Source organism: Mytilus californianus, unplaced genomic scaffold, assembly GCF_021869535.1.
Source record: "Mytilus californianus isolate M0D057914Y unplaced genomic scaffold, xbMytCali1.0.p SCAF_11, whole genome shotgun sequence".
Classification (NCBI taxonomy): domain Eukaryota; kingdom Metazoa; phylum Mollusca; class Bivalvia; order Mytilida; family Mytilidae; genus Mytilus; species Mytilus californianus.
In genome coordinates this window covers 27,150,994-27,176,075 of record NW_026262593.1, presented here as the reverse complement: position 1 = coordinate 27,176,075, position 25,082 = coordinate 27,150,994, and the positions used below count along the sequence as shown (strand labels likewise).

The 25,082-nt window shown below is 31.7% G+C and overlaps 1 protein-coding gene across 1 annotated transcript; it reads right to left on the bottom strand.

Moving 5' to 3' along the window:
• Positions 1–12,558: 12,558 nt before the first annotated feature.
• LOC127720850 (uncharacterized) lies at positions 12,559–24,244 on the bottom strand. Its single transcript, XM_052227599.1, has 8 exons — positions 24,079–24,244; positions 20,585–21,629; positions 18,068–18,360; positions 17,189–17,326; positions 15,841–15,939; positions 14,456–14,547; positions 13,296–13,443; positions 12,559–12,689 (listed from the first exon to the last, which is right to left on the bottom strand). The coding sequence occupies exons 1-8, from the start codon at positions 24,242–24,244 to the stop codon at positions 12,559–12,561; spliced, it is 2,112 nt and encodes a 703-aa protein (XP_052083559.1).
• Between the last annotated feature and the right edge of the window lie 838 nt (positions 24,245–25,082).

Genomic DNA, 25,082 nt, shown 5'->3' with positions numbered 1-25,082 from the left:
GTGTTTTTGCTGTTCATGTAGTGATTTTTGTGTCATGGATGGATAACCCATATCTGTTTTTTCTATTATGTGACCCATCTGTCACTGCAGACAAATTTCTGGTCAATGTAAAAAAGAATACTTTGGTTTTGTGAATTTGAATACATATTTGTGTCATAAAACAAAGAAGGTAAGTCCTCAGATTTGTTTCTAAAAGGAATATTCAATGAGGCAATAAACTTATGATTTTGTGAGTGGGAATACCCAAGTGTTCATTTTTCCTAATTATTTTATAAGACACTTTTATTTACAGACAAACACGTTATTGTTTGAAACTTTTCCACGGGAACAACAACATATGTATCGGAAAGAAAGGATAGATATTTCAGAGCTTCTTTTGGTTTTTTTTCATGGAATTTATTTTTGACTTATGAGTTTGAATGTCCCTCTGGCATCTTCCGCTTCACTTTTTTGCCTGAGAATGAGGACTAGGGTCGGTCGAACATTAGCACAGTTTTTCACGTTGTGAATTCGCGATCGATTTTGTATTAAAGACCTAATTGCTTTTATCCATTGTGACAGAGTGTGTAGTTCCACTTTTCTCGTTTTGCCTATTCTATGACTCAAAGTCATAGTGTCACTTGTTTATTTAGAATAACTCCCAAAACGAATTTCAATTGAAAAATGCTCCTGTTTTGTGCAACAACTTTTGTCCTAACGCACGACTTCCTTCTCAAAACAGTCATTATGATTTGGTTCCTTGTATACACAATACACACTTTGTTTAGAAACTTATGTCTTCGTACCTCCAAAGCAAATATTCATCTTACAATTTAGATAAATCAGACTAGGCATAAACATATTGTCTTTAACACACCCATTATATAAAATAATAAATTGAGGGCACTGGCGTAAAATCATAAAAACCCAATCTTAAATATTTTCACCTCAACTATAATGTTACAGATAATTTTAACTTTGTCCAATATGGAAAAGGAGAAATAAAGATATAGATATATCAAAGCAATATCAATGTCTGCTGTAAAATAAACAACACTATATTAATTCTGTGCACACAAAAGCGTTTTTGGATTAATCTTCATCAGAGACATTCGTAAGGAAAACATCTAGAAAGCCGGAAATCTAAAATGGTTCAGAGAAACAAAACCAAAAAGGTCAAAATAAAACAGTCTTTGTGTTTGTTTTTGTTTCAAATTTCGAATATAGCAGTTGTTTTTCACTTTTGTCGTTGATTGATAGCGTTTGGTTTTGTAAGCTTTAGTTGACTTCCCCTTTTTGAATTTGCCTTGGAATTCGGTATTTTTGTTATCCCTTTTTCTCTTCGCATTGTTGTTAATTTTAAACATGTTTGGTTGTTTTTGGCAATCCTGAAATAAAAAAAATGAAAGGTAACAAGACAAAATTATTTTTAACCCATTTTAATCAAATTTCATGCAATAGAAAACTACTTAAGAATTTTAAAATAAAATATATATAAAGAACATGTTAAATTGATCTCCAATTCCTTTTTATTATCTGTATGTTATAACTTAGTCTATTTCATTCACCAGTCGGTTAATTTTTATCACGTAGGTGCAAACTCGATTTTAGCACGACCGAAAGTGATACAATTTTTACCTAGTCTCAGGATTAATAACACCCTTCATACAATACGATACCCACCGTTTGTGTTTAACAGACCTCTGGGAATTTATCTTCAGTTTAAGGATTGTAGCTAGTGAGGGAGTGATCATTTGAATTTTTGGCGGGTTGAGGGGGCAGATGGGTTTCTTTATGAGCTGAATTTTCATTTTCACCTGTTCCTAGTCTGGCTGATTTTTCGACCAGACAATACATTTTCAAAATCCTCCTGCCCCCTCCCCACATAAGAATATGTGTTAAAATTCATGTTATGCCGTTGCCCATTAATCGAGGTTCATTTCTGAAAAAATTGAGATTAAAGTTATCCCATACAACCTTTCTTTGTTACATATTCGTGTTATTTACATGATATACATAACTCAGTTTAGAAGAAGGAGTCATTTTACAATTCACGGGGTAGGTGTTATGTTCATTCATGGTTTAATTGTATTTTTCATACGTCAAAATATAACTTGGTTCAGACAATATTTATTCATTATACAACATCGTGCAACATAAGATCATATACAGTATGGACAGATCGGGTACATAAACAAGACGTATTGCTTATGTTAATCTCTCTTCAAAATTAGTAACATACAAAATAAGATATACTATTTAAGCATACAAACATCACGGTGTTTCTCTCGCACTTGCCCTGTGCAGTTTCTAACGAGATGTGTCATAGGTAAGGGCATTGCATAAGGAAAAGCAATCGTGGAATAAGGGCACGGGAAGACAATAATTCAATAATAGTACATTTCTGAGGATTTGGATACAAAACAAAGGATTTTATTGAGAAAAAGTCTTATGTGTACGTCTTTTATAGTAAAATTGAACATTCAAGTAATAAAACATGTTTAACGTGTGTGTGTGTGTGTGTGTGTGTGTGTGTGTGTGTGTGTGTGTGAAAATCATTACATAAAGCACATGACTTTTGTCAGGTTGCCTTTTACCAGTAATGGAGGGGCATGTCATGAATACAAATAACTCTTTATAAATTTCGTGCCTCCGCATCGCTTTCCCCTTAATCAAGAATTCTAAAACCTAGACATTTTAAAGTGAACGATGTACAAATTCCTTAAACAAAGTAAGGAGCTAAAGCAGTTGCTAATTTCATATAAAGTTAACTTTGCTTGATGAAGTTGGAACATTAATTTCTCTGTAATTTGTTTTTAAAAAAATACATAATCCTTTTCAGGAAACAAAACGTGAAATATTCGAGCGAATTAATGAGTCGATGAGCCAATTTTTTTTTCTTTTTCAATGGTTCAGAATGTGAATTACAATTTCAAATAACATCTTTATTAAAAAAGAAAGTTGTAATGATAAACTAAATGGTAACGGTTTATATACAAAACTGTTTATTCTATGTTGTTTTTGATGCGACTATCATACAAGTGAGAGGTTTAGCGCTATAAAACCAGATTCAATCCACCATTTTCTACATTTGAAAATGCCTGTACTAAGTCAAGAATATGACAGTTGTTGTCCATTCGTTTGATGTGTTTTATCATTTGATATTGCCATTTGATTAGGGACTTTCCGTTTTGAATTTTCCTCGGAGTTCAGTATTTTTGTGATTTTACTTTTTTTGTGACATATAACGATTAAAGCATCGTCAACAAAAACGATGTATGTTGAAGTTCTGTTCAGTTTGTTAAAGCCACTATATCTATAGTTACCAACTAAAATTTACTCTTTCTTCAATATTCGGTGTGCTATGTATGTATGTCACTTTTAAGGGATACCAAATCAGTATCTGTTTATTTTTATAACCAATAAGGTCAAACAGGCATCTAACTTTTATTTAATGTCTCTAACCTATTGATATACTGGAAATTGTTGGAATCGATACCTATAAATTTCAAATATGGACTCGTGATTTTTTTTTAGAATTTAGTTGAAATAAAATATTTATTATACTTCTATATTAAGATCACATGATCAGAATGTACATATACATTACCCTTTGTATGACGTTTACCTATCTCAATTAATATATCACGAACGTGCATGTTCACATTGTCAAACTTCATTAACAAAGGTTATGAGGAAAATCGACTGAAATTTACAAAACATAAGTCTTACATCTTTATAATAGTCGTCATTGTGACATTTTCACAGAGTGGTTTATACATGCATTTAATTGATAACTTCAACAACACTTACCGTTATCTTGATGATATTTTTTGGTTAAATAATCAAAAATTCTCTAACTATACTGCTGAAATTTACCCAAAGGAACTTACTTTAAATAAATCTAATATCAACAGCAATAACTGTCTTTTCCAGATTTCGATATTAAAAAATATTACATCAGAAACTCTACACAAAAATTTACGACAAAAAGGGATGATTTTTCTTTCCCTATTGTTAATTTTCCCTTTTTGGACGGTGATGTTCCTTTGGCACCGTCTTACGGTGTTTATTTATCCCAACTCGTTTGCTATGCTCGTGTCTGTAGTGACGTTTTGGATTTTAATAAGCGTAATCTATGTATTACTAGTAAATTATTAAGTCAGGGATTTCGTTACTACAAATTACTTAAAACCTTTACTTACTTCTTTCATAGATACAAACATTTGGTCTGCAAGTCTGGCTGTACCTGTAGAAAACTTATTTAAAACGGAATAGCACATCCTAAGTTTTACGGTGATGATGTAAACCGAGCCCGAAAACTTAAAAACGATCCGTGTAAACTTATCAAGCCTTTAAAAAAACTTATTCTAAAAGGTTACTTATTCAACACTGTAATTAAATCTTTGAATATTGGTATAAGTATTGATTTTGTTATCAGTAAATTAAAACCATACTAAATGTTACACATATGTTCTTTCACGGTACTACAATCTGTCGATACCTATAGTTTGGCATTGCACAAGGTCATGATTTCTCTGACTGTTAATGACGTTTCATACTAAATCCATTGGATGTTGGATGTATACTGATTGATATTTTAGTCTTAGATACATGATTTCTTTTTATTAGTTGTTATTGGCTTTGAACTAGCTGTCAGTAACTGCGAGTACTTTCAGATCTGTACTTAGTGTTTTTTTGTTTTTGTGATATATAAGTACCCGTTCACGTCCACTCTGTGTTTCTGTTAGATGTATTTCTATTTGTATCCATCTGATGAGTTAAGCCTTTTTCAACTGATTTTTATAGTTTGTTCTTATGTTGTACACCACTGTCCCATGTTAGGGAGGGGAGTTGAGTGCTCACAAACATGTTTAACCCCGCTACATTCTTTATGTGCCTGTTCCAAGTCAGGAGCCTGTAGTTCAGAGGTTGTCGTTGGTTCATGTCTGTCACATTTGTTTTTCGTAAATTGTTTTGTTATAAATTAGGCCGTTAGTTTTCTCAATTGAATTGTTTTATATTTTTCATGTCGGGGCCTTTTATAGCCGACCATACGGTATGGGTTTTTCATATTGTTGAAGGCCGTACAGTTGCCTTTAATTGCTTACATTCACTTTATTTGAACTTTGATGGATAGTTGTCTCATTGGCAATCATACCAATGATCTCCTTATTTTTATATAACAGGCAAGGAGACTCTTACCTCCGTTGACGCACCCAGTCTCACACCTTTTGAAGTTTATAAAAATCCCTCTGTGTTTGTTTATTGGCCTTTATGTGTAGCTTCTAACTGAGATTGATGAGATTTAAACATTTAAACATCGGTAGATTACTGTTTCTTAAAATGTACATCAAAAATCGAGATTGTTATATATTGTAATTTTTGCTTTAGAGACATAACACCTGTTGTGTTTGTCTTTATAAAAAAAAGCTCTAGGAAGCATTGTTGCGCGAAAGCTGCCAAAGGGATAAACAAACGCATAAGTCGGAAACAATTTGACAATGCCATAGAAAAAAAAACGAAAAAACAAGAGACAAACAACAGTATACTAACAACACCATGGAAAACGAAATCCAGAATGATTAGTCAGCACTATTTCTTGGGAAAAATATATGTATTATATATATTAACCTACGATTATGCATTCTTTATAATATCCACTCTAGCAGTTGTTTTACTAAAATATAAAATTACAGTTTTTATTTTAACAAAGAACATTCAGTTGCAAACTTGCAGGTATTGTTGATTACATTTCTGAATTTATTGTATATGAAACAACCACTATAGGAACTACAATTGTCTAATTGAGGATATAATCTCCATTTTCCTAAGGATGCAAGAATCTCGATACAGGACTAATCCCTAGAATAATTTATGATTCTAATATAATACGACGAGACGACAACCCAGCGTAGGGTTTAACCCTTTCTTTACGTAGACACAACCATAATGATCTTCTGTGTAAGTTATCTTCTTATGGTAATCTTGTGGTCATCAAAGACATAAAACTAAATTAAGTATCAGAGTGCATCCACCGAGTAAATATCTCTCGACGTCTTATTTTTCTTGACCTGTTGATTTGTGTATATTTGATAATCTTTATGAATGAGGTTCTGTTCGGGTTGTTTTCTAGGTAGTTTTATTTTTATATTTATTTGGATGTATATTTGTCAGGAATATGACAGTTGTTTGAAGGGACTTTCCGTTTTGAATTTTCCTTGGAGTTCGGTATTTTTTATATCTTACTTTTGAACAGTTTTCAGCTCAAATGTTATTTGCCATAATAACATTAACGGTATCAAATGTACTGCACCAGATGCGCATTTCGATATTAAATGGCTCTGAAATGATGATCGACGCCAAATTGTTTGAAAATACAAATCCTAATACAAATATCGAAAAGCGGATTAAATGAAAAAGGGCATTAACTATATTGGATGTAGATAAACTCGTTTATGATCTCAAACGTTTCATATTTTGTCAAGCTTTTGATCTCTAGTTATCAGCTGAGGGTTAATCGTAAGCCAATTGGATGGATACATATCTCATTACATTGTCCATGATTTGATTTTGTACAATGTGAAATCCTTTTTTTACAAGATCAGTCTAATAAAAAAACACGTCCTTGTCTGTTTTCATTGTCAACTCATGAAATACCTGTTGTGCTACTATTCATGCAGTACTAGTATTTCTGAACAAATAGTATTAATGTGTGTACTTTTAATATGGGTTCAATACACAGAAAGTATTTTTACACTAGATAGCATGATTGTTTTGTTAAACGAAACTGGTAACATCTAATTCAGAGGTGTCTCAAACTCCAAATATATTAGGCCAGTTTAATTATATACAGTGCCATGAAATGCTAATTACATGCTCCTTATGCATATAGGTGAGGGATTTATTTCCCAAATCTGGATGCAAAATGGGAATTGAATTCTTAAATCGTAGATTCACACCGGCACTTATTAAGGTGACTGTCCCAAGTCAAGAACATTGTTAGTTGTTAGTGGTCAGCTGATATGTAGTGGTGGTGTTAATGACATATCTTAAATAATTCTTTTTTTTTTTAATTTATTAGAAAACTCTATTAGACTCTTAACAATTTAGAGCTAGCTTCACTCATTGTAGAGCATTTTTTATGTTGTTGCAGACTGTGTGTTTACCTGTTGCTTTTTGTTTTTTTGTTTTTTTTTTGTATACTAGAACACACCTGCGACATCGCGAGTTCGTGACTAAATTAAAATACCTATGCCTTATTTTTAGCCTGTATTGATAGTATTCATATTGTCATCTGATAAAGTCATGCTGATTGGAAGGTGCACAGTTTTCTCTGATTTCAAAATCTTAGTGTTTGAACCCGTTTTGGTTTTCTTACTACAATAAACTTACTATAAATTAAATTTGATTTTTTAATTAATTAACCAAATTATAGTAATATTGAAGTGGAAGACAACAGACTTGTGGAATAGTGTACTTTAGTGTATACATAGATATATAACAACTACCTAGAAGAATTCTATGTTCTCCTGATAGAGGAGGGATTTACAGAAGGTAACAGGAAAACTACATACATGTGACATATACTATTGGTATTGGTATCGGATTCAACCCTGAACTTGTTAATTATTGGTAATATCAATTATGTGGAAAGTGAAGGGCCTAGAATGGTGTAATTTTAAAACAACACAATTGTCCTATATTATTATACATAAAGTTGAATTCTTTGATTTGTCGTTTTAACATCATGCTGACTTATAAATTGGACTTCGTTATTTTAGTAGTATAGATTTACCTATGGATTGTTGTCTTATTGACTAGTACAGAAACTACTTCCATTCATATTTATAAATCTGAGAAAAATCGGGCCTCTTGATGGTTTCCAATGTAAGTGGTCATCCTGTTTGTATCTTCATTGGACATGTTTTTCATTGTGTGTTTTATCTTTACAACATAAGGTCTAGGTAGGCAAACGGGGAGGTTGTGTGCACGTTCAACTGGCTAATCGCACCACGAACCATGTCAGGCTATCTGAACTATGTGTTACCAGGTGTTTTTATGTTTGTACTATGTCTGGGGAGTCGTGAGTTCGTGGTTGGTGTCGTGTCATTTACATTGCGGTAATTTTGCCGGTACCTGTTATCCTTTTTCATGTTTTGCTATTTGAAAAAAGAAAATTTAACATATTGTTTAAATTATTTAGTGCACATCCCTCTGACTTTATCTATTGCTGTCATTAATGGAGCCACAGTTTTCCTTGTAGTGTGCTTTTCGTATGAAGTTCGAGAATGTCGCTCAGTTTGCAAGTATTTAGTTGAAATAGATATTATGGGTTATCATGAGAGAGAGAGAGAGATGTTGGGGACAATGTAGGCAATTAAGAAAAAAAACAATATTAAATCTTAATAATAAAATATTGAATATATTGATATGTCATAATACTGTGTTTTTTTTTGTTTTGTTTTTTTTTTGTTGTTTTTTTTTTTTTTTTTTTTTTTAAATTCATGGATTGGAATTATTCATTTGACGGTGTTTCTATGAACAGTATATACCTGTTTTAAATAAGAGTTACGGTCATATTTGATTTCATACACCTTTTATTTGCTAGTTTTACTCATTGGAGGGAAATATATCGCAATTAATTCACGGTGGAAAGCAAAACTAAAAAGGTGGTATTGTAATGGCTATACGGATTAGAGAGAATTGTTTTTCATCCAGATACACAAAACAATTCTTTGTTAATAAAAAAAATATTTGTGGAAAAAAGTATTACAAATTCAAAGAGAAATACATAAAAATTGACATAATACTTTATCAATCAACGGAACGAGCGAAAAACAATGTCGTGTTATATTCCTGACTTGGTACATGCATTTGTCGAAGAAAATGGTGGATTAAACCTGGTTTTATAGCTATGACAGTTGTGGAACCATTACTTACCAAATATTATCAGTACCAAAAACAAAATTTTTTTATCTGCACACAGGAATCGTGGAACATGCGTCATAAACACACAAAATATCAAAATACAGCTGCAGAGATATAATGAAATATGAATGGTAGTTGGCATAAATAAAGCAAAATCTTTATCAAATATTGCTAACCTGATACTTTTTGGATTTGTAAGATTCTTTGATAAAAAAAAAAAATAAAGACGGCAATAAGTTCCTACAAAATAATATTTTATATAGCTTATCCCTATAATACACCTTTGCAAACTTTGTAAATACCCATTGCCAGTTAGTTAAGGTACATAGCATACATGGCATTTGTTTGAAAGAATGGTCAGTTTTCCCTGAATTTGTTTTTAAAGGATAACAAAATCAAAAACTTGAGGAAACTTAGTGGAATCTGTATTTGTAAAATGTGTTAACAATATACCGCATAGGCATATTTGTATCACTTGCAAATATAGCATGTATTCCAAATCTCTGTTTTTTTCATATTTATTATGGATATTGTAAGAATTTTCCATATTACCTTAATAAAAATTGATGTTCAGTGCTATACATTGCCTTTTGCTGCATTTATTTTTTTATGCACATAGTGAAACGCAGAACATTCACCGTAAAGGAAACCAAATTAATTAGTATCTGCAAGATAACATTTGATTTCAGTTAAATCTGTCTCTTTGATTATTTTTTTCCGATTAATACTAAAAATTCGCCTTATTCTTCCAAAATTTCAGTTTCCATCTATTTTTAATAATCTACGACGTACACAAGAATAGGTTTATTCGAACTCTGTGTTGGTTTCTTTAGCAACGCTAAAACTTTAATGTCAGTGAACCGTATCATATCAAAATATCAAAATCATGTACTCAAGTGAAGATTTTATTTCATCATGTCGCATTCTTAATGTTCTCTAGTAACGAGAAATTTAATGAACAGTAATTTTTATCGAGCTCTCATTAGCAATCTCTATGTAAAACTGATCATAAATGTCTTTTTGTAATAATGAAATCGCCATCCCTGTGTCACAACGGTAAATATCATTATAACTTAATTACAATGATTGTGTACATACTCATACAAATATAATTGGGAAAGTATTTAACCTATATGATGAATGTCTTAAACTAAATGAAAATTGTCAGTGGTGTTAAGAATAATTCCAAGCATCGTGAAAAAATAATCTGTCCTTGATAGTATAACTCCCACAATGTTCAATCATTTCCATATTTATGTTCATAAGAATGCACTGGGATGAAAGCAAAATATTTTCTGTTAATATCATCATTGTGTTGTTTTTATCAAAGTATGATTACAATTCAGTAAATGCGTCACCTAATGTTTGTAAACAGAATTTCAAAGTATTCCTGAAAATCTTGGTTTTGTTTTTTTCACACGTTACGCTTCAATATGTTTTGTAAGCGGAAATATGCTTTGAGCAATTTAACCTAGATATCTGAAACTGCTACTTCAGAACTTTTCCTTTCATAAGTTTTATGAATTGAAATTTCAGTAACATGGTAATCAAACATTTAACAGTTTCATTGAATACTTTCACTCTTTAATTAGAAATCATCACGAACAAAACCATTTTAGAAATAGAACTAGTTTGTATGATGTTAAAAGAAGAATCATGTCGATGAAACATTTTATTTGATAAAACAACCATAACATAAAGTGTAGAAGACAATTAATTGAGGAACAATAAATGTTTGAAAACAGCTTCAATACCTCTAAATTGTTATTGCTATGCTTTATCAATTTACGACTCGGAAGTGTGTCTCCATAAATATGATTGATTTTCTCACCAAAACCTGACTGAAATCTACTTTATTTACTACTTTTTTTATTGGTTTTTTTTTTCAAAAAGAGAGTCTGAATAACAAAAACCGTTCATATCATTCTTTCGTTAGAATCATTCGGGATTCACACTCTCGATCTTGATTATAACTTAAAGATAATAAAACACCAAAATTGCAGTAAACAACCATATATCGAAGACAGACAAACGACACCGTTGTTAAAAAGATTTTATAGGACGTTTAAGTTCTAGGTATTTGATAATCGGTTTCAGAAAGGTAAATATTTGCATCGAGAATTGCATTTGAAAATCTAACCACAGTACCATTGTCAAATAAACAGTTTTTATTGATACGAATAAATCAGCCCATGGAATTGGAAAATAATCAAAATTGTTGTAAGGCCAAATGAAGTACGAATTTGAAGCGCGTCAAAAACCTTAATTTCCGAAAAGCTACTCCAAATATGACTAAGGCTATCTCATAGACGCTCCTCCCTTTATGGTTGAGATATGAATGAAAACATTCATATGATAAAGGTCAAGGAAACAGCAACCAAACGACAAAACAAACTATTTTAAAAGATATCTGAAAGGCAACGTAAACAAATTTCTACACAATTTATCATGCTCTTCATCTTATCCTGCCTAAACAGTTATGAATGAACTACACCGATAAAAATCAGCCTTCAAAACCTTGATCTCTAAATAACATAAAACACTATAAGTATAAGTTTTTACACTTAATCGGGGGAAATTTTCTATAATCCATCTGCGTAAGATGAATTTCACTAAACTAAACAAAATAGAACAACTATGCAATAGCGATATTTTCATGTTTTTGGAAAAAGATTTGGGTTGAAATTAATAGACATCAATAAACCATGTTAACGCAGATTAAGAGTCTTTAAAAAAGTATTGCCATTCATGGTAAATATCAGACGCTGATAAAAGAAAGTATCTCTTGAAAAAAAAAGACAAAAATTGTCTAAGTCTCAGGAAAATTGTTTGCTTACAATGTCTATGTACTTTAATTTCCTTTTTATTATATTGATGACGTGTTTATTGGTAAGTATTAGATTATGAAGAAATATAAAAAGCAAATAAAATGTACTTAAGCAAAACATAATAAAGAGTAAAAAAGATAAAAAGGGAGATAATAAAATTACAGATCTATATTACATAGTAATACATGAGTTAAAATTATCATAAAAACAAATTGTTTACTATTTTGTCAACGAATACACTAGCAAACAAAGTTTGATCTGAAACGGTCATTTTGAACTGAACGGCTTTTAAATGACTGAACAATACATTAGTATGTCATTTTCAATCTTTCTGTCAATTTTCATACTTATCCACTGTGGTAAACTCAGTATGGTTTATTTAGGTCGCTTGCAGTCAATTAAGATCTGTTCAGAATATTTCCAGAATGTTAAGTTGTTGTTATTCACCTTAACACGTTATACTGAATTGATTAAAAGTCTACTGAACAGTATTGCATTAACTGCAAGCGAATTTTCTAAAACGTACTGAAATTAACCCAGTGATTAAGTGATTAAAATTGACTGAAAGACTTAACATGACTGAAATTTTCATTGTTCAGACTTTTCAGATGATGCTAAATCAAATGACCTTTTTAGACTAGTATTCATTTAATAGTCATATTTTATAAACCATATCGTGCAGTCTGGGGATACCATCATGTCGTGTCGTTCAGTCATGAGGCATCATTAATGGGGCAAATACGACTTCAAACCTGAAAAAAAAATGACAATATGAAATGTAATACAATCTGTGTTTTTAAAAGCTTTCAGGATTAGAGTGTTACAGTTCACATTCACTAAATATAAACAAATGAAGGTTGGGAACATAAGTCACATGGATTCTAAAAGTAATGGCTGATGCATTTTGGTAATGTGATATTGAACACTCATATCGATCTCGTCTTGGTTTGTCTATAAATAATCATATTGCAACTCATTCTATAAAATTATTATTTCGTACTTAATCTTTTAGGTTTTTGTATTAAGATATTTGATTTCATGTTTATAATCTCGACAAATCATAATTTTTTAACTTCGATATTTCCAGATCGCCAAGTTATCAATATCGCTCAAGGTAGGAGAACGTGATACAGATAAGACGGAATTACTCAATAAAAATAAATTCCGTGTTCTGTATACAAAATGCTTAAACGAATCCAGATCAAGATCGTTATGTTGGAACGTGAGTTAAATTAAACTATTTTACAATTCAGATAACATAGATGATCAGAATATAGTAGGTTTAATCGAAAGTCTAACCAGATCTTTTATAACAATCAATACAAAGAAGTATTGATGAACGTAGTTGATACAACATTAAACAGTAGTTTACCGCAGTTCAAATCTCATAAGTGGATTATGACAATTCAAATCAAGGTAACAAACGAAAACTAAGCGAATAACATGAACTCCAAAAGGAAAAGACCGAATGTGTCGACAAGGTAAGCGTTGCTTTTTCGAGCGAGATGCTTTAATTGATATATTACTCTTTTATCTTAAAAATATATATTGCCTGACCTCCGGACTTTCCAGTGCTTTGAATTGGATATTCCGGAGAGGTTGATCTTGAGGAATCATCATCAACGTCAGACAGAAAACCTTCACGATGAAGTAACCAGTATGTACGAACGTAACCATGAAAAGCATTCAGAACATCTCGATCTTGCTGCAATATAGTATACAAATGGCCGACTAAATGATAAACTTTTAACAATGAAAAATATATAAATATATTTCAATTGTTAAGCACAAACAATGTCATTTAAGGGTTATGTTCCAAGCATTGTGTCTGTACTGCTAGTTGACTATCAACCGCAGAGGGCACTGTCCCACTAGAACCAATTTCGTTTGTACGTGCAGTATTTGAAATAAACATTCTATTTAATTTTTAAATTGAAATATTGCGATAAGAAATTTAATTTTAAACATATTAAGACTTACACAAACGTAGGTCAAGTTTACTTTAAAATTCCTTGGCTGTTATTTTCTGGATAGGTCGTTTGATGTGGTACATTGTTGCGAATAAAATGAACAGGGGTCTGTCCGATATTTCAGAAACACTGTTTAGTATTACCGTTACCCGTTTAAATGCCAAACACAAGGAATCCAGTTAGTTGTTTTTCTCTCATCAACTTTTTTTCTTTTCTTGTGTATGTGTGTAGCATGTATTCATGATTATACCTCTTGACTAAAAGAAGTCTAATCATATCTCATTTTTTTAAAATAGGATGTTAAACTAACCACTATATTTCATTTAACCGTATTTTGGGTGATTTTCAATAAAAAAAACCACGTTAGTTCCTGTAAAAGCACCTTAATTATCTTAACTTTTTTTAAATGGCTTAGGATTGGATATAAGTCAAATACCAATCCGCTATTACGTGATGCTTAATCACTTTATATAACTTATCAACATATTTTATACGAGTAACAAGAGTGTCACACCTTAAACAGGAACTCTTTACCCTTCTCGACCACCAGAGGCTTTTCCGATTTTTTTGGTGTGGTTCGTGTTGCACAGGCTTGAGATTTCTAAGCTGTGTTTTGTGGTTTTTGCCTTTTGATCGATTTTTTTATTGCCAAGGTAGTGTTTTGCGCCTCTCTTTTTCAAATAGATCAGTTAAGTATATTAGTTCTAAAAGTAAAAACAAAATGTAATTCATTATATTGAAACTCACTCTCATTTCATCATCCCGTCTTTCTTCCATGATAAAGCCACCAAAAACCTTCAATAAATCTCTAGTAGTATGGCTTATTTGTATCTTGTTTGCTACAGAAAATATAGGTAATAAAATTGAGAATGGAAACGGAGAATGTGTCAAAGAGACAACAACTCGACCAAGGAGCAGAAAACAGCTCAAAGCCACCAATGGGTCTTCAACACAGCAAGAAAATCCAGCACCCGCAGGCGGGCTTTAGCTGGCCCCTAAACAAAATGTATACTGGCTCAATATCGATTGATTCTATACTTTTCTTGTGAGCAAACACTATATATCAAGAAAATTATGATAGAAAAGTTCTTGAATTTATGAAAGTTATATAATTTGGTGATATATACACTCAATATACAGGTGATGCAAGAATGTTGGTACATAAATATAATGTTTGCTAAGTGAAATGAAACTATTTAGTTCTCAATCGAACCTTACTTTAAATAAATAAATTGAAATCATGAATTAAAGATTATCTTACTGTATCTGCGGTATCTCTTAATTCAAATTCGTGGTTTTGAAACGTTGAATAATGATAGGACATCATGTTTATATCTTTTTGTATTACAATGTACGGAAAATTCAGAGAACATATTACCTTCTTTACATTTTTCTTGATAAACTCCTTTTTTTGTCTTCCTTATAAGAATAGGGTGAATAACGGAATTTGTCGGCGAAATGGAAACAACGGGTTACCATAGCAATTATGAATGATTGTTCAAAAACATATCAATCGAATCAAACTATTTTTTTTTCCAAATCACGCACCTCGATAATTATATTTTTATATCTTATGATTTTTCTCTCCCTAGATAAGATATTGTAATAAACCTTATAATGATACTTATTTGTGTACAGGATAAAAATATCGGACATGTTTTCTTTATTTGTGAAAGAGTAGAAGAGGTCTGATTGCATGTACTTTGAAAATCTTTTTATTTTTTTAGTATCTTTAGCTGATTCACACCCCTTGGGAAGAACGTTTATATATTTTGCTGATAGAATAGATGTTAATGATTTAGAAAGAGGTATTGTGTGGTACAAAAATGTATCTTGAAACCGACCATTATAATGTTGCAATGAAATTTGTGTAATTAATATGACCATTCTTGTGAGAAAATTCATATTTTTGGTTTAAATTTAAAAGGAGTATAAAACAGACGTATGAATGTCCAGGATTTCCAGTTTATTCAATGTGGTTGAAGTATATTCTATGTTTCCAAATTTATTGGCAATACATTGTGCCCTTATCATTCAGTTTGTAATGAAATAAACGTCTTCAACATTTAATTATCATCAACCGTATGAATTATCATAGATATCCATTGGAAGACAATTATATGTAAACATACCTCTGCCCTGGGATTCCATTTTGGATGCAATGCTGACTGTTTCGCCAAATAAACAGTACCTGGGCATTTTTGTTCCAACAACTCCGGCAAGAACTGGTCCTGCATTAAGACAATTTTAAAGCAAAGTTTGAATTCGTAAGTACATCTATGACAGAATGGAATGAAACAACTATCCTATATTTTCATCAGATTTGGCTATTTTGTTTAGGCCTCTTTTTGGTTATAAAGGTCTACAACTCTTTCGGTTCTTATACATTATTGACTTTTAAATATTAGTCTTTGAGCGTTCCTGATGAAGGTAAATCCAGAAAAGCCCTTCAAATTAATGAAATTTATAACGTATTGTTTTCATTTTGTTTTTTATTTTGTCAAAGCTTCAGTTTTAATCAATTATCTTGTTCAAACTTATAGTAATGCTTTAGGTATTTGAATTTGCTTTAATGTTTCATTTAGATTTCTCCCAAAAAATTTACCAGCTCATATTTGAATTGAAAAAAAAACATGTTAAGGGTGTGCGGTATGGATACCTAAGCAGTAATGAAGTGACTGTATCGTAGTTAACCTTACTTGTAATTAGTTTTAACGATGTCCATTTGAAGATACGTTGTAAACTATTTTTACTTTTATACTACAGATAGCTAAACACGATTGAATGTTGTATAATGGTACTAACGGTCTTTAAAAAAGAATGCTATAAAAAAAGAAACGCTAACATAAAACCCAATTACACTTGCGTGTGCAATCTGCCACAATATAATAACTATGTGGTGTATCATCATGTTAATCTTAATAATTTGGACAACCAGAGGTCAGCTAATATTGTTTAGATTTAAATGCTATCGAAATGAAAGGATAGATATCTTTATGTGATGTACCTGTATATAAGAATTTAATAGTTTTATTTTTCATGTTTAATTCTTCAAAAATTATTTTCATAAGTCTGAACCATCACTTTAATATCTGTTATTGCATATTCGGCATTATATGTTTTGTATTTGTTTATCTTGTACACTGGATGGGGTGACTGGGTGAAATTTTAAATTTTAAATTATTGAACTCATCACCAGTTTCTTCCTTATAAAACCTTTTCAGGGACAACTTTCGCAAGGAATGTTTATAGGAAAGATTTTAGAAAGACAGTCAACATCATAGCTACAAAAGTAACAGGAAAACAGAATACCATTGCTACAATAACATGAAGAAAACAGAAACCTTAAGGTTGAGTGATATAGTTCTATAAGTAAAGTCAGATATACTAGTGGCATGGCGAGCTATCAAAGTTGAATGTAGATAACCAAACATCAACGTGGTGTGCGAGTCTAAATTCAACATACAATGTAATATATACCTGAGTGTAATCCGATTCGGAGTTTGAATTTGGTTCCAGGTAGGTGCGGAATTTCCAGCCTCTTAATATTATCTATAAGATCAAGTGCCATTGTTCCTATTTCCGATGCATGTCTCCTACCATTCCTCCTAGGAACACCTAATAATTATACACTTCTAACAATAATTTATGCATTTCTGGAGCATTTAGAAATAAGGAAAAACTAAAATATAAAACATTCCCTTTTGTAAAAGCATTGAACAGTTCTAGTTTGGCAAGCCACAAAACCAGGTTCAACCCACCATGTTTTCTTATAATGTCCTGTACCAAGTCAGGAAATTGGCTATTGTTATCTTATAGTTCTTTTCTCTGTGTGTTGCATTTTAGTGTTTCTGTTGTGTGTTTGTTCTCCTCTTATACTTGATGTGTTTCCCTCAGTTTTAGTTTGTAACCCGGATTTGTTTTTTCTCAATCGATTTATGAATTTCAAACAGCGGTATACTACTGTTGCCTTTCCTTATCTAAATGTATGTTATTATAGTTTTATTTGGTTGATTTTTTAAAAGCAACTAGTTATTCAGGCGTCATTAATCAATGACAATAATTCACGTCACTGGTGAGTTTTTTGTAGACCAAACGCGCGTCTGATGTACACAATTTGGATATTTGTATCTATGATGAGTTTATCTATAACTGTCATAGATTTTAAATCTTTTCTTTTTTAAATCTCAAAGAAAATTAGTTTGATGGACAGGAAATTCGAGAGAAACTTTTTGGTTATTTTTGTCGTTAGGTTATTGTTCCTTTGACAAATACCTCACATCACGTTTTATTTATATATAAAAACTTTAAATTTTGAAATTGCTTGTTGAACAATATACTTTTAAATTTAAAACTCACCAGATACGACCATATAGGCATCACCGATGGTCTCCACCTTATAAACGTCATAAATCTCGATTCTAGTATCAAAGCTTAAATACAATCTATTCAACATATCAACAACTTGTAGAGGTGAGCTCTGTGCAGATATACTTGTGAAGCCCACAATGTCACTAAAGAATATGGTGGAATCGCCATATTGCTCCGCATCTACTTCCTGGCTTCTTTTTAGAAGTTCTGCTACACTCTTTGGCAACATTTGGTACAGTAAAACATCAGTACGTTTCTTTTCTTTGTTTAGGGCTTTAGTCCTAAAAATCATGTTAATATAGTGCAATGATAATGCCTCAGACACAACAGTTCTCACAATAGAAGATTATAGTTTAAACATACGTTTCAAGATTTTTTTCAAACAGAGAAGAGTTTGTTATTTGAATTTCTCGGAACATTTATTTAAAAAAAAAAAATATATTATAGTATACAATTTGTTCGTCTGAAACCCCTTTCTGGATTTATCTTTATCAAGACGCTTAATTTTGAAAGCCAATGATGTATAATTACTTAATATTTTATAAGCTAATAACTGAAAGGGACCACAAAAAGAATATCAAAAAAAATTTCATCATGATTCTAAAAATTGAGAATTTAAGAAGGTTATGTTTCAATCATCTCATGATCAGTAAAGATCAAATTTATCTGAGTATCGTAGCCAAAATCATTATTTTCGTTTATTTACTCCTAAAAGCATGGGTCGTTAACCCTGTATGCGTTCTCATTTGTCTATTTAGAGGGCTTTTATTTGTTTGAACACAGAGGAAAAACTAAGACGATGGTTTAATGTGAGTCACAGCATGAAAATAGACTTGTGTTTTTTTTTACTTTTAACTAGGGCATAACGAAATATTTTCAAAACAAAGATTTTACTGTATCGGAGAATATACAATTTGGTATATGATTCTTAAAATTTTTTATTCATATTGATATCTTAATTATATGAAACATAAATGTTATGCCAATTGGTTCCGAAAGCATTCATTTGCAAAACTACAAGTTATTTTATTAAATAATAAAGAATTGCGTTTATAAACAATGTGTGAGACGTTTTGCCTATTATGTGATAATATACCCTTTAAATATATAATAAAAGCATCGTCATAAGTGGTGTGAAGTGAAACTAGCTTAAATCAAATTGAGCAGGTTTACAGAGAAATATGATATATGTCATTTCAATTCAAATGCTTAATAAGGTCATTTAAACACTGCACCTACAGGAAAATGTCAAAGAGCTCGCTTTTAGTACCATGCATACTGCAAACATGATAAAAAATTAAAGAAGTTGCCAGAGAGACCTTAGGAAATACAGACATTTTCAGAATTACAACGAAACAACAGTTCACAAAATACTACACAGAAAACCAAATATTTACCAATGCGAAATAGCTTTTAAGTACTATCAATCGGTATTATTAGTGAGAAAGAAGAGAAAATAAATAAATGTCAATAAAACATGATTAGACAAGATATGAGACAAACCACAAAACAAAAACAACAAACAAATTAGAGGGTGAACCGTACCGGCTCCATAAATGTTACCCGCCGTGTTGATTTTATCGGTTAAATTCAATGACTGTTTCTGTATATCTATATCAAACATTTCTTTTTTGACAGTATTTATAAAATATAAATACAAATTTAAGACACTCCGATTTATACATTTTCAAAATTATTACACAAAACACTGCACAATTAGATTAAGACATAAACCGTGATTTAATCATGTTCTTTTATTTAAAGACAGTCAAATTGAAATGACCATGCCAAATGTACAATCCACCTAAACATTATTGCTCAGTACTGAAACTGTATTTTGATAACTAAGTAAGTTTAAGGATTTTGAAAATACTGTTCAATTTAAGCATTACAATTTACATGTGTATTACTATTTTGACATACCAATTTATATTTGTGTTGTGTAATACGCTTTACTTTGCCGTAACAAGCAATGGTTGGCATTCGTATTCTTTTAAGCATATTCGTTCAGAAAACTGATTTATTTATTTCTTAGCTATATTTGTGTTAAAGCTGGGGATATTGTGTAGAAATCTGGCTTAATTGACGACAAGATATTGGCCTCTACATGTCTTTAAAGTTTTGTGTTATTGAGTTGTTGTTTCATTGATGTATTTCACAAATATCTTAAATAAATGCACAGAACACAGGCAACAAGAGCTGTGTACAGTAATTCGAATAACTTCAATACTGGTTCATTTTTGGCAATGGTACCAGAAATGAAGGAAATGATGAAACACACAAATACAAAGACATTATATTGTTTGTTTCTAGTAAACATCGAGCATCTTTTAATAAAATGGTTCAAAATGTTAGTTCAAGTACTAAATCTTTCATTATATTGTGATAAGGCAGCTGAAGGACCTGATTGTATATTTAATTTTTCGGTGAATTTATGTTGTTTTGCTGCATTGGTTTATAGGGGTTTTTATTCATATTCAGGGCTAAAGAGAAAAACAATCCTACCTGTTGGCGATGGAAATTGAATACTTTTGGATTTCAGATGTTAATGAGTACACTGCAAATACAATCAATGGGCATACAATAAGAATGACGCCAAACACAATGCATATAGTTATAACACTTTGAAGTTCCTCTTCAGATGCTTTGGCGAGACTTTCGTCAATGGTCATTGCGAGCGCATTTTGTGTTCGTGTCAAGACTCCCTGATATATTGTCATGTTATCAAACCATCTTTCAGCCTCATGGATAGATGCTTGTGTACTAGTATAATTATTTGACTTGATTCTGTTTCTATAATCTTCAATTGGAACAATAACCTCGGTATTTTTAGCCAGTTCTATGTTATAAATGTCAAATGCTATTTTAGAGTAGAATCTGGCCGATTCGAAAGTGACGTTTGCCCGATCCTGATTTTCCATAAACAAAAGATATTTTTCTCTTGTTTCAAAACCACCAGTTGCGTAAAAGGATACTCCAAGCGCCCTTTCTCTACCAAAGAGTTCGCTTGACACAATAATTTCTTGATATGCCACCACATCTTTCCAAACTGATCCAGTACTTGATTCGCTAATTGCGTCGTATAACCATTTCAATAAAACCATTATGCTGTTGGAATAGAAATCTAATTCAGTTTCCACGGACTGATTGTAAACGTCAAGCTGATATCGGTGTTTATTCAAATATGAGAGAAAACGCTCCCGTGTTTCCATTTCCATTACAATGTCGTCTCCTCTCGGCCATCTTGATAAATTTTGAATAGCAAGATCAGTATCAGGATATCTCTGCAGTAGAAAATCTTTTGTCTCTGGTTTAATATTACTGACATAAAGGGCGCTCATGTCTCGTTCAAATTGAATGGTACGCAGCAGTGCTCCCAATTCTATGCTGAAGAAGAGGAGTTCTCGGACATTTGCAGAACTGATGTAGTTGTCAATGGCAATGGCAAAAGTGTTTGCTGTCATACCTGTAATTACTAATACTGGAATCATTACAACTGACAACATTTTGATCATTTGCTTGCGTTTCCCTGCATCTGTGATGGGATTACCTTTAAAATAAAATGTTTGGTAGGATGTATTGGGTTTAATCAACACAAACATTTTTAGTCACTTCCAGGACTGATATATGTATGGAAAATATAAAGCTCGTACTATCATCAACGGTACCAATTTTACTGCACCAGATGTGCATTTCGACAATTAATGACTCTTCAGTGATGCTTGGGTCGAAATATTTTTTAATTCAAAACCTAATAAACGAGAAATTATGAATATCATTCAATTAAAATAATCACTTAAACTGGCATCATCAAGATCCTTGACAAGAAATTTGTTGCGTTTGGAGAACGGGGCTTTCAAAAGGCTATCGGTATTTCTATGAGAACAAACAGTATTCATCTTATTACGGACTTGTTCTGTTCTGTTATTCATATGAGGCTGGCTAAATACATGACTATGCAAGGAAGAATGGAAAGAAGATTGCGTTATCCTTTAACCCCCATGTTGCGCTATAGAGAGGATGAGGGGTTTTTTCATGTCCTCCCACAAAGAAATTAATTCAATGTTTAGTGACTTTGTTATACGCATCTATACCATCTGACGTGAAATAAAGGATACCACCGATACAGTAAAGTCTCATTGATATTTTGACTCAAATCTAAAAATTAAAAGGTAAAATAACAAAAATACCGAACTCAAAGGAAAATTAAAAACTGCAAGTCCTTTATAAAATGGCAAAATCAAAAGCTGAAACACATCGAGCGAATGGAAAACAACTGTCATATTCCTGACTTGGTACAGGCATTTCCTTATGGAGAAAATGAGGGTCGGTTGAGAACATTCCTTACTACTTAAGAGCTGATTTCAGCATCCATTTGGGATCTTTCCATTTTTTATGAAGCACCATACAATGAGCGCCTGCATAAAAAGTATATCTCCCAGATTATACAATATTCTAAAGCTTGCGTTTCTTATCATAATTTCTTTGATAGATGGTTGCTGTTCTATAGGATGCAAATATTACAAAGATTTTCAATATTAAATGATATTTAAGACACAAATAAAAAAAGAAAAGGATATTCATTGGTAAAGTTGTGTTCATTCCTTCTTTTTAAATCCGCTATCATAATTTGTTTGACCAGCATTAAATGTTCGTGTCACAAATGACCAAGAATAGGACTTTATCGTCCTACTTATTATCCCGTCCTCTTCTCATTGATAATTATATCACCGAATGTTTACTTGCCATGAACAACAAGACGAATGTCACTAGAGGAACAGTATCTGCTTAACCTTGCAGAGTGTTTAAGAGCCCAAAGGTCTTATCTATACTACTAAATAACGAGGTCCAATGTGTTAGCCGGCATGACGTAAAAACGACGAATCAAAGAATTCAACTTTATGTATAACTTTCATTGGACAATGGTGTTGTTTAAAAAGTTTACCATTCCAGCCCCTTTTGCTTTCCACATAATTAAAATAACCAATAATTAACAAGTTCCTGGTCGAATCCGATACAGATACCAACAGTATATGTCACTTGTAACTTCCGGTTACCTGTTGCCTTCTGTAAATCCCTCCTCTATCAAGAAAACCTGGAAATCTTAAAGTGGTTGTTTTATATCTATGTTAGACTATAGTACACTATTTAACAAGTCTGTTTTCGTCCACCTAATAACCACTATTAATTATGGTTAATAAGTTCAAAAATTAAATTTAGTTTATAGTAAGTTTATTGTACTAAGAAAACCAGGACAGGTTCAAACAGAAAGATTTTGAAAGCAGAGAAAACTGTGCACCTTATTATCAGCATGACTTTATCAGATGACGATACGAATACTAAAAATCCAGGCTAAACATAAGGCATATGTACTTTAAATTCAGTCACGGACCCGCGATGTCGCGGGTATGTTTTAGTATTATAAAAGCTAAGGTTTTTAACAGATAGGAATAACAGGCATACTGCTGGTTGTGGTAAAGGCATACCAATCCATATCACTAGATAATCGCCAGTCTTAGAAAATTGTTTCTATTAAAACCGTAGTTATCATTGTGTTGTAAGATAGGGATAGTCTTTGTTTCGGATTTCAGTCCTCGAAGGATCAACTATTATAATGTGTTGACCCTTCCGAAGCACCTGATATTAATTCCGGTTTCATGGTAGGTGGTTGTTTGGTGTTCGTAAGTTGGTGTATGTTATATATGATTTATTTGGTATAGTATCGTCTTCATTTAACTCCGATTGTGGTAACGTCGTCTCTGCTACGCGACAATAGAGAGAAGTCAAAAATGAAGCATATAATAGAAATATACTACTGTTTCTAAATTTGCTCCTTCAAGTATCTTTTATTTCTTTGAATGTTTAACTTTTGTTCTACTCTAATCTCTGTTTTCCAATCACAATATCAACTAAACTATTCTCTGGTATGTATGATAAGGTTTCTTTTATAGCATACCTAAACTTTGTCTATATCGTTTTATATTTGATTAGTAATTTACCTCTACACACTGCGTCACATCTTGTAGCTGCTTGTCTCATACTCAACATGTCCATTATTGCTGTATTAAGCTGTGATGGTGTAAGGGAGAGCATCGAAGTTGTGCTTGCTGACGAATTCGAAACATTTTTCTCCCTATCAGATGGTTTCACTTTCGTTCCAGTCATTTTGTCTGTGATTGTTATTTAACTATCTGTCTTCCTTTTTTTAGTCCCACTATTTAAACTTAAAAATAAAAGATTATTGATTACTAAAAGAGTAGCAATTCGCTGTGCAAATTAATTATTGTAAAAACTGTAATGAATAACAGTTTCTAAATAATTTTGTGTCTGTGCAGGCATATTTCTGAATTATTGCTAAAACAATTCAAAAGATTGGCTGTTATATTTTATGTTAACATTTATCAATAAAGATTTAAAAAGAAAGGTGATAGAGTGAATGAACTGACCATAACAGCTAATAGACTGGTCTTGATACAATTTTAATAACTATAATAAATATCAGAAAGGAATGCATATGTGTCAGGTTGACAATGATTCACACCCTTAGTGACAATTTAATGGCATTTTATTATCATAAAGTATGCCTGAATAGGATAGATTAGGAAAATTATTCATACTTTAGAGAATTAATAATCAATTATATTAAGTAAATGCCAAAAAGTCTGGCAGATTCTTATCTCTCAACTTCTGAGAACCAGACCTCGATTATATGTAATAAAATGCATTTTGTTTTTAAGGCCCAGTTAAGCACAGATACTGTTTTATAAGGATTACATTTTTTTACCACAAAAGCTTCAAATTGCCCAATTTTACTTAAGAAATATTAAACAGAGGTTTTACTTTTTTAATACTATGGAAACTCAAATGTTTAAGCAATATCTGTTCTAAGCAACTGTGTACATATTTTTGTTTAAGGAATCATTTTGAGAAATATAGTTCGTTTCTATGTATGTTGGCGTTTGTTTTTGTTGCACTTTAGTTTTCCTGTTGTTCCTTTATTTTC

Excerpts from the sequence above, each read along its gene's own strand:
- LOC127720850 (XM_052227599.1), bottom strand. The coding sequence starts at position 24,244 with ATGACTGGAACGAAAGTGAAACCATCTGATAGGGAGAAAAATGTTTCG. Across the intron at positions 15,940-17,188 it reads CCGAATCGGATTACACTCAG|GACCAGTTCTTGCCGGAGTT; the intron begins GTATATATTACA and ends GTCTTAATGCAG. Across the intron at positions 13,444-14,455 it reads GACGGGATGATGAAATGAGA|CAAGATCGAGATGTTCTGAA; the intron begins GTGAGTTTCAAT and ends ACTATATTGCAG.